At 44.3% G+C, this 11052-nt stretch overlaps 1 protein-coding gene across 1 annotated transcript; it reads left to right on the forward strand.

The window, feature by feature from the left end:
- Positions 1-1229: 1229 nt before the first annotated feature.
- Positions 1230-10768, forward strand: LOC124669522 (aspartic proteinase 36-like). The gene is made up of 13 exons (XM_047206128.1): positions 1230-1521; positions 1618-1738; positions 3347-3774; positions 3880-4036; positions 4722-4804; positions 4910-5006; positions 5114-5185; position 5511; positions 8698-8883; positions 9196-9317; positions 9492-9593; positions 9679-9779; positions 10120-10768. The coding sequence occupies exons 1-13, from the start codon at positions 1262-1264 to the stop codon at positions 10289-10291; spliced, it is 1902 nt and encodes a 633-aa protein (XP_047062084.1). The 5' UTR covers positions 1230-1261; the 3' UTR covers positions 10292-10768.
- The last annotated feature ends 284 nt before the right edge of the window (positions 10769-11052 follow it).

The following is an 11052-nucleotide window of genomic DNA, read 5'->3' on the forward strand; positions in this document are numbered from 1 at the left end:
TTCCTAAAAGGCATAGGCGATTTTTTTTTCCTTTTTTCCTTTTTTTTTCTTTTTCTTTATGTCTCCTTGTTTTGGTTCTCTTTTCTGTTGGGTTTCATATCTAGCCTACCCCAACTTGCTTGGGAAAAAGGCTTTGATGTTGTTGTTGATTTTACAATTATGAAAATTTTAAGCCCTTTCCCACTAGTACATCATCTCCTTGGGCTCGACACAAATTGAGACTTGAATTCAAAGCTCTGGCCATGGTAGTGCGTGATCTCTGGCCCCAAGTACGTAGAAGCAAATGAGATGAGAATTGCCGCGCGACGGATGGGGTGGATGACAAGTGAATACCCAACCGCGGTAGGCCCATATGAGCGAGTTAGTAATCAAGACCGGGGTGGCCCAATCTAGTCGCCACCTCGAGGACCCTGTTGACCAAGGCCCAACATGACAAAGAAGCCCGGATGATCCATCAAGACCATCGTGGAGAACAAGCAAATGAATCAATGTTGGTAGTCGACGAGGGTTTTAGATGACTCGCCCGAATGATGTAAAACCCTAGATCAAGTCATCTACAAGGCTTGGTTAGGGTAATGTAGAGCAGGGATCCATTCATCCTATTAGGCGCCATAGCTTGCATCTACACCACCGACAACACTGTAATCATATAGACATCAATACAATCAAGCAGGAGTAGGTCTTTACCACACCGAGAGGGGCCGAACATGGGTACATTGTGTCGTGCACCAATCTCGTACATGTGCTCCAATATCATCATCGTCAATCATGTCTCGTAGGTTATCCTTGTAGCATCTGCTTCGTTAATACCACGACAATAGATGAGCAGGAGCCGACATCGGTGGTCGGCTCGGAGGGGCGAGCAACAACAGTTTGCTCGAGAGAGAGACGGAACCTCGAGAGCGACACATTGAGAGAAGGGACGAGAGAGACTCCTTCTAGTAGCATTTACCAAATCAGAATTTGAATTCTTCGTTTTCTCCTCACATGAGAGCTATAGTGAAAGTTTTGTCCAAAAAAAGATGATGAGTGCCGTGAAAGTTTAGAGAGGCGCAACCCTCGTCAACGTCTCACTGTGGGGCCCACGAGGCTTTCTCCATTGGTAGGCGGTAACGAATATTATCCGCCCGGAGACGCCGTAAACCACGAATTTACGACATTGCCCCTCCCCCTTCCTCTAACAAGTCGTCGCCTGGGCGGGCCTCGTCGTCGCCCTCGGCACAACGACCTCAACCCTCCCCATTCCTCGCGCGGCCCGACCATGGCGAGCCGATGCTGCCGCCGCTGGCTCGGCGCGCTGCGGCCCCTCGCCGCGGTCCTCCTCCTCCTTCTCCTCGCCGTCGCTGCCGCAGCGGGATCCCCCGATCGGACCGCCCCCTCGCGCCCGCCGCTGGTGCTCCCGCTCACGCTCTCCTACCCCAACGCCAGCCGGCTCGCCGCGTCCAGGTCCAGGCGCGCGCTCGCCGACGGAGGCCGCCCCAGCGCCCGCATGCGCCTCCACGACGATCTCCTCACCAACGGGTCGGTACACTTGGGGATTCCCCCCTCCTTATTTCCCACCAAATTTGCTCTATATTGGATCTGACGCTGGTGATTTTTTTTGTCGTATTGGTTTAGCTATTACACGACGCGGCTGTACATCGGCTCGCCCCCGCAGGAGTTCGCGCTGATCGTCGACTCCGGGAGCACCGTCACCTACGTGCCCTGCGCCACCTGCGAGCAGTGCGGCAACCACCAGGTTGGTCCCTGATTCATTCCTCTCTGTCTGGCTACCAGTTTGAAACTTCGTGTGGTGATTAGATTTAATTTGGATGCTCCCGCGCATGGATATATTCCCATATATTGACGCCCACACGTGAAACTGTAGCCGAACCACTCAAGTTAGCTACTACTCGCAATTAAATCGGTGGTTTTCTAGCTGATGATACAAGTTCCTGCTGCTGCTGCTGCTTTGCATTCACCATTATGTTAGGGATTTTAATTCTCAGAATTCACCATGTAATTTGCAGATGGATTAGTAAATGCACGTTTAGTTTGCTCATGTGGGTGGACTGAGGGCATCTCCTCAACCCGCAGGGATTACCAAAACTGAGGCAGCCTAAACAAACAGAGTGCTCTCTTTAAATGATCAGTCATTAACGACTCAAATTAATAATGTGTTCAGCATTCCTCAATAAACACCAAAAAAATTTGGCTTTTGTTTGGTAGGCATTGTTTCAGCAAAAAGTTGCTCTATTGGACTGCCAAACCATTCGCTTTGGTATTATTACTCCTAAATACTCCCTCCGGTCGGATTAAATCGACGCGGAGGAGAGCCAAACCGAGTGTATTCCTTGTGTCAGCCCGCGTCAATTAAAGTGGTCCAGAGGTAGTATATGTTAGCCAACTTCCCTTGATTTTCTCTCTATGTTCTTGGTCCAATTGGTCTTGCCAGCTGCCAACAATTGACAATGCATCTGGCTGTTGTTTGGCTTGGTCATGCCATTGTGTTTGTAGCGCCAAATAATTTGTCTTGGCACCTGTTTGGTCTCTAACTAACCACACTCTAGATCTACTGTTGCTGTTTTGCTTTTAATCCATGCTGTCACTGTCTGAATGTATAAGAAGATGCATCTGTCCGTGAGAAAATGATTCCCATTCTTATAATGTATTTTTTCTACATTCTCTAGCCAGAATCCCAGAAGTTCTTTTGTTTTGTTTAACTCTCAGTCTGGAAATTTCATGGTAATGTGATATCAGCAGACGTAAAGGGGCATACTCGAGATTTAAAGATGCCAGCCAATGCAAAGGGGTATAAGTGAGATGTAAATAGAAACATAAAACAATCGATACATGGCCTTTAAAGTCTTGTACATTTCATCTGAAAAAAGTCTTGTACATTTGATGCCTATAAGCCATAGTAATATGTTAAGAAATAGAAACACTGAAACCAGACATAATTTGACTTTATGACTATTGCCTATAGCCTAATTTGCTTACAAATAGTTAGCAAAATCGTTTCTGAAATCCTCTTGATGCAATTGAAGCAATCTAATGACGGACCATAATTTATGTAGATGTCATCATTGCTGTACTAATGTTGAGATGTTTTTAATGTGTATACGGAAAGTTGAGTGGCCGCTCTGCATTGATTTGTTATGTTTTCGCTTATTTTTATAATTTAAATTACTTTTTTGATGTATAATTTAAATTACTTAAAGATGTGCATGCAGCCATAAACATCATGCCATACAGGAAAGAAAAAATCCATTCTATTGGTCCAGGAGATCTCACCATCATGCATGTGTGTAAATTCTTAAATACCTGGGCGCTAACTTAAAATATGCCAATGTTTTGCTTGATGTAGGATCCAAGATTTCAACCTGACCTCTCCAGTACATATTCACCAGTAAAATGTAATGTTGATTGTAATTGTAATAATGATAAGAGCCAATGCACTTATGAGAGGCAGTATGCTGAAATGAGCTCCAGCAGTGGGGTGCTTGGTGAGGACATTGTGTCTTTCGGCACAGAAAGTGAACTTAAGCCACAGCGTGCTGTTTTTGGCTGTGAAAATTCTGAAACTGGAGATTTGTTCAGCCAGCATGCTGATGGCATAATGGGGCTGGGACGTGGCCAACTTAGCATAATGGACCAGCTTGTTGATAAGGGTGTCATAGGTGATTCATTCTCTATGTGCTATGGTGGAATGGATATTGGTGGTGGTGCTATGGTACTTGGTGCAATGCCTACCCCTCCTGATATGATTTTCTCACCTTCAGACCCTGTCCGCAGGTACCATGGTTTTTTGTTCATTTTTCTATGTTGGTGCGTTTGGGGTTCTGCTATTGCAATATTGATGCATCCTCTTTTTATTAACTAATCTCGAAATGGAAACAGCCCATATTACAACATTGAGTTGAAGGAAATACATGTTGCTGGAAAGGCATTGCGGGTAGACCCAACGATCTTCGAAGGCAAATACGGGACTGTCTTGGATAGTGGGACCACATATGCATACCTCCCAGAACCAGCTTTTGTAGCTTTTAAAGATGCTGTAAGTTATGAGATGATTCATCCTCTATCCCCAGTCTATTTTCTTAACGTATTTTCCTGTACTGTTTGTAGGATCTTTTGTTTAACTATAGACATGATTCCATTATATGGAACCTATTTTTCTTTAGCTTTTGCAGTTCACCGTTTAAAAAAAAGAGGATCTTTCTAGGTTTCGATGATAAATAATACTCCATCCATTCCAAAATTAGTGTCACAACTTTTTGTAGATACAGATGTATCTACACACTAAAATGCGTCTAGATACATCCATATCTAGACAAAGTTGCGACACTAATTTTGGAACGGAGGTAGTAGCAGTTGAGGGCTTGCCATCTTTTTTACTTCAAATCTTGCACAATGGAGGTTAACCATCATTATGGCCTGGATAGATGAAATGTTACTCCTTACTGTGACGCCAGCTACTTTTTTTATGTTACCACCACAAATATGTTGGTTCCTATTTCTCTTTATGTTCTCTTAATTGTTGCTTTGTGATTCTTTTCAAGCTTACAAGGAACAACCGTGCACTTGCACCTTGCCTTTTCATCTTATTTGTTACCTCATGCACACAGTTTATTTTGTTGTTGGTCCTGTGTTAACTTTTTTGATAATGAACAACTGGTGATTCTTTCTGCTCTAAAGCTGTTGGTAAAGCATGCTGTAATGATTATGCTCTCAAACAATAGGTGACAAGCAAAGTACATCTGCTCAAGAAAATCCGTGGCCCTGACCCAAACTACAAGGACATCTGCTTTGCTGGTGCTGGAAGGTGAATTTCCAGTGATAATAGCAATTATTTATTTTCATTAGAAATGCTTCTCATGTTCTCTGCAACATTCTTATGGACTTTTAATATGCACCACCTTACTTCCAGGAACGTGTCCAAGTTGTCGGAGGTATTTCCAAATGTTGACATGGTATTTGGAAATGGACAGAAGCTCTCACTTTCACCTGAAAATTATTTATTCCGGGTAATTACGGAGTTATAACCTTTTAATTCAGTTAAGGCAGCACTTGCGTAGTTTGCTTGTTTGTGCTGTCTGCTCATGTTGTGTCTTTCTCAAATTTTGAAATGAAGCACTCCAAAGTCGAAGGGGCTTACTGCTTGGGTGTGTTCCAAAATGGGAAAGATCCAACAACTCTATTAGGGGTAAGGCACTAAACTTCAGTAGGAGTTTCAAGAAATTTGCATTCCAATCCTTCTACATTTGTTATATATGTCATTTGCACTGTATGATTTACCATTCACTTTGCTGTGGGCCCTCCTGGACAAGTATCCTTCTACATTTGTTATATATGTCATTTCACTGTATGGTTTACCATTCACTTTACTGTTGGCCCTCCTGGACAAGTATCCTTGCATGATGCCCCTCGTTAGTTTCTTGTGTACGTCTGCTGACTTATATTGCTAATTTGCTACTGTAAGTCTGTGCTTGCTTGTAATTTACACAAGCTTACTGTTTTTTGTGCATTAGGGTTACAATTAGAATACATTCGATGCCATCCATATGTAATACTTTCTGATTTTCTCATCTTTGACATAAATATTATTATTAGTATATGTTGAATAATAGCTGAGAGTATGTGCACATGTACTCTATCCAGCTTATCCATGTATATGTAGGAAACTAAATTATTAACTTGGGGAATTGCTTAGCGTATTACCTCCATATTGCCAGTTACTTTATTTTCCATTTATTTGAACTTTTTAAAGATGAATTGTTACAATCTGACCTGCCTTTTTATTCCTTCATGGTGCTGTTTGTGACATCACTTATTCCATATTCAGTAGTCTGTGCATGCAAGCTTGCAATTTGTGACACAACTTCTGGTCACATAGAAACTCCTTTTGTGAATAATAAGGTATAAGTCCCTGTTTGCTCAAAGAAGCGGAACAGGCTGTTCTTTCTGAACTTATTAGTTCACAGGGAAACCAGAAAAAAAAACTTTCCAAAAAAGTCTCACTTCCAGATTTGAGGTAACTTTGAGCAATGTGTTTATGGAATGATTAGGCAGAAATTGAGCCTGCAGGTGAAGATTCCTGCAATTGCTGTTGCTAGTTGAAAACCGACACAAATATGGGACCATTATCTCATATGTTATTTGTAACGACAGAAATAATAGTTGATATAATAGAACTTAGCTGCTATATATTTCTTGTCTATCACTATTTTCGTTATAGGAAGAGTCTATTGCTTGAGTGATAAGCATCTTGATGCACTCTAGAGTGAAATAGATTTAAGTTTAGTTTTTTTTCTTTGCGAATACGCAAAAGCTTTGCATTTCGATGCATTGATAGAAAAAGAAGGTTATAAATACAAGTCCAAGAAAGGACCAATACCGCACCATACATCTAGGGGGAGGGGGGGGGAGTTGGTGAAGCCCCCGTGCTCCCGCAACCGCCCATGATCGTCCCGGAGAAAGGGCATCCCGTCAGGATGTGCACCATCGTCTCCTCCGATTGGTCGTGGAGCGGACATCTCGGCAGGTGTGGAAGACCACGCATTTGTCTTGGCATGCGAGCCAGATAAAGAATCTCACCCTTGGAGGCGCCTAGGTCTTCCAGATGAGCTTCCAGGATCCTGATACAATCGTCCTGGAGAAAGGGCATCCCATCAGCATGTGCAGCATTGTCTCCTCTGATTGGTCGCAGAGCGGACATCTCGGCGGGTGTGGAAGACCACGTCGTGCGAGGCGCTCACTCGTCCAACATTTGTCTTGGCATGCGAGCTAGATAAAGAATCTCACCCTTGGAGGCGCCCAGGTCTTCCAGATGAGCTTCCAGGATCCTGATACAATCGTCCCCTGGAAGAGGATGTTTTAGCTGGACCAGTAGCCATACTGGCCGTCCGTGGACCACCACCAGATGAGGTTGTCTGGCACATCCGTGAGTTGCACCCCTCGAAGTCGGATCCACAGCTGAACATATTGCCATAGGGCGAGTGGGCTCATGGCCCCTGAAAATGTCAGTAACCCAGCTGTGATCACCCACCGCCTGCTGCACCATGCGGCGCTTACCGGGACGTCTATTGATGAACGTGAAGAGGTCCGACGCTATCTCCACAATAGACTTCTCCTCGAGCCATCTGTCCTCCCAGAAGAGAGCAGAGTCATCTTGGTGGACGCGTCGCTCATCCCTAGAGAACTGCATGTTGAGCCCGCGCCAAGGTCGCAACGGGTCGGCGCGCATCCAAAAAAAGCCAACGGACCCTGAGGCTGATGGCCTTGCGTTCTAGGTCTGGGATTCCCAGACCCCTGTACCACAACGGCTGACAGACGTTGGCCAGTTGACGTGGCAGCAACGGCCCTTGGCGTCCGCGCTGCCCACCCAAAGGAATCCACGCAAGATCTTGTTCACCTGCTTGAGTGCTTTCTTGTCCAGGGACAACACTATAAGCTGGTGAAGTGGGATCTCTGCTAGCACCGATCTGATGAGAGCTAGGCGCCCCGCCCTGGGCATCATGGATCTTGTTCACCTGCTTTAGTGAAGCCCCCGTGCTCCCGCAACCGCCCATGATCGTCCCGGAGAAAGGGCATCCCGTCAGGATGTGCACCATCGTCTCCTCCGATTGGTCGTGGAGCGGACATCTCGGCAGGTGTGGAAGACCACGCATTTGTCTTGGCATGCGAGCCAGATAAAGAATCTCACCCTTGGAGGCGCCTAGGTTTTCCAGATGAGCTTCCAGGATCCTGATACAATCGTCCTGGAGAAAGGGCATCCCATCAGCATGTGCAGCATTGTCTCCTCTGATTGGTCGCAGAGCGGACATCTCGGCGGGTGTGGAAGACCACGTCGTGCGAGGCGCTCACTCGTCCAACATTTGTCTTGGCATGCGAGCCAGATAAAGAATCTCACCCTTGGAGGCGCCCAGGTCTTCCAGATGAGCTTCCAGGATCCTGATACAATCGTCCCCTGGAAGAGGATGTTTTAGCTGGACCAGTAGCCATACTGGCCGTCCGTGGACCACCACCAGATGAGGTTGTCTGGCACATCCGTGAGTTGCACCCCTCGAAGTCGGATCCACAGCTGAACATATTGCCATAGGGCGAGTGGGCTCATGGCCCCTGAAAATGTCAGTAACCCAGCTGTGATCACCCACCGCCTGCTGCACCATGCGGCGCTTACCGGGACGTCTATTGATGAACGTGAAGAGGTCCGACGCTATCTCCACAATAGACTTCCCCTCGAGCCATCTGTCCTCCCAGAAGAGAGCAGAGTCATCTTGGTGGACGCGTCGCTCATCCCTAGAGAACTGCATGTTGAGCCCGCGCCAAGGTCGCAACGGGTCGGCGCGCATCCTCCAAAGCCAACGGACCCTGAGGCTGATGGCCCTGGGTTCTAGGTCTGGGATTCCCAGACCCCTGTACCACAACGGCTGACAGACGTTGGCCAGTTGACGTGGCAGCAGCGGCCCTTGGCGTCCGCCCTGCCCACCCAAAGGAATCCACGCAAGATCTTGTTCACCTGCTTGAGTGCTTTCTTGTCCAGGGACAACACTATAAGCTGGTGAAGTGGGATCTCTGCTAGCACCGATCTGATGAGAGCTAGGCGCCCCGCCCTGGGCATCATGGATCTTGTTCACCTGCTTTAGCTTGTTTTGTTTATCTGTATCATTAGGAACATGCTAACATGCTTCGTTTTTGTGCAATGATCCTTGACAGGAATCGTTGTTCGTAATACTCTTGTAACCTATGACCGTCACAATGAAAAGATTGGATTTTGGAAAACTAACTGTTCAGAGTTGTGGGAGAGGCTCCATATTGGTGGAGCTCCTTCACCAGGACCTTCAGGTGATCCGAGTTCACAAGCAGATTTTTCACCAGCTCCTGCTCCTAGTGGTTTGCCAGGTTTGTGCCTTTCTTTTACCTGTTTGTGCCTCCACATCTTCATTGGTTTATTTTGTATGTATTATTCGATGAACGATAAAGGTGCATTAATTATTTTTGACTCATAGGTCGTAAAAATTGGGGAGGTATCATTCTTTTTTGCTTGTGGGATTGGGAAGATATCTGATGCAAAAATTCCTAAATTTGATAGGGCTTTACATTTTATGAGAAATGTGGCAGTTGCACAATCAGCATCTCTGAGTGTTTTCTCTAGCTATAATTTATTTGTATTGTATGTACACTTGATTTATTGTATGTGTTATTTTCTTGCAGAATTTGATGTTGGTCTCATCACTGTTTATATGTCGATAAATGTTACTTACCCAAACCTGAAACCACACCTCCATGAGCTGGCTGAGCTGTTAGCTAAAGAGCTGGAGATTGATTCTCGTCAGGTAAGGATGAAACATAGTATGACAGTAAGATCTTGATAGTTATGTTTGCAGAATTATTCTTTCCTGTAAGGAGTAAGAACTGTTCTTAGAATTTGCTTAAGTTTGCTCTAATTCAATAGTTCTTTAGGGCCATGCTTTGTGGTGATTTCTTAATTTACTCTTTTAATTGTATAGGTTCGAGTTATGAATGTCACAGGCCGAGGAAACTCTACTCTAATTAGATGGGAAATTTTCCCTGCTGGATCTTCTAATGCTATGTCTAATGCAACAGCAATGGTAGCATCCGCTCCTGCACCTATGTGGACTATTACAGTTTTTCTTCTGTACAAAATGATTAATTTATTGCATTGACATATGATAGGGTATCATTTATCGGCTAACTCAACATCATGTTCAGCTGCCTCAAAATCTTGGCAGTTATCAGCTACTCGAGTGGAATGTGCAGCAACCTATCTCAAGAAGGTGAGGAAATGCTTTGAATAATTGTGCTATTCATATCGTGCCTGATAAACATTCAAGCTTTTTAATTGGGACATCTCTTCCTCCAGAAGAATTTATGTTAAATTCGAACTAAATACTGAAACTTTACCAAGAAACTCCTCTTCCAAACAAGCCCTAACAGTGATATTTAGTATATACCCTCTGTTGTCATTTTATGTGTTCCTGAATTGTGGTCTTTGTCTGCATTAGGATTAAATCCGAGCAGATTTGATTGTATGTTTTTTCAATGCTGCTATTTGCTCTTCATTGCTTTGTCTTACAAATTTTTGTTTACTTGATTCGCCATATAATTTTGTTACAGGTCATGGTTGCAAGAACATGTTGTCTCGATACTGGTCGGAGTTTTGCTAGTTATTTTGCTGTCTTTATCGGCCTTTGTAGGAATCTACCTTTGGAAAAAGAAATTTAGAGGTCAAGCTGCATATAGACCAGTGGATTCAGTGGGACCTGAGCAAGAACTCCAACCCCTATAATATTGGAGCTCTATGACTGAGCAGCAAATAGGTAATTCTTTGGTAGAGATACTATTATGTGGGCTACCATATTGAAGCGGTGCACATCTGCCGTCGGAGTAACCCTTTTTCTTTGTATGTAACACAAAGCATCTAGCTTACAGAAGAAGCACAAGATTACATGACTTGTCGGTTCAAAACTTAGAGCATTAGTTCATAAACTGTCTAGCGATTTGGATCAAGAGCTTCCTCTCGAGGCTTACAGTAGGAGAAGGTTTTGTCCACGTAATGTAGATTAAATAGAATAGGCCAGACACAAAGCGCTCGCACCGGTGGACCGGAATGTTGTAATATCTATTTGATAAGTGGCGAGGATATTCTGGTTCTTTAGGCGTGATAAGGTTTTGTCTTTTTAGGTGTGTGTGGTGTTTCGGTTGAGGATACTCTTGGTCTTGGTCTTTGTATATTTTCTCTTGCGGAAATTTACTTTCTTTGTAATGATCTTCTCTTTTTCTATTCCATACTGGTATCCGGAACAGACAAACGTGATGCCTTTGTACCGACGACAATATTTTCCTTCACTATTAGACTGAGTATGAAATGCTCAATTTAGACACAGTTAATACGCTTCTTACTTTGCTTATATGTAAGGTGAGTCTGATTTCAGCGGTTCCTTTCTGTTTTTTCATAAGCTGTATATAGTAGGTTTCCCAACTGCCTATATTTTATTTAATTTTCTTAAAGGAATATGTACAGATATAGATCTACAGTCTTGGACCAGT

The sequence above is a fragment of the Lolium rigidum genome, chromosome 7 (genome assembly GCF_022539505.1).
Source record: "Lolium rigidum isolate FL_2022 chromosome 7, APGP_CSIRO_Lrig_0.1, whole genome shotgun sequence".
Classification (NCBI taxonomy): Eukaryota; Viridiplantae; Streptophyta; class Magnoliopsida; order Poales; family Poaceae; genus Lolium; species Lolium rigidum.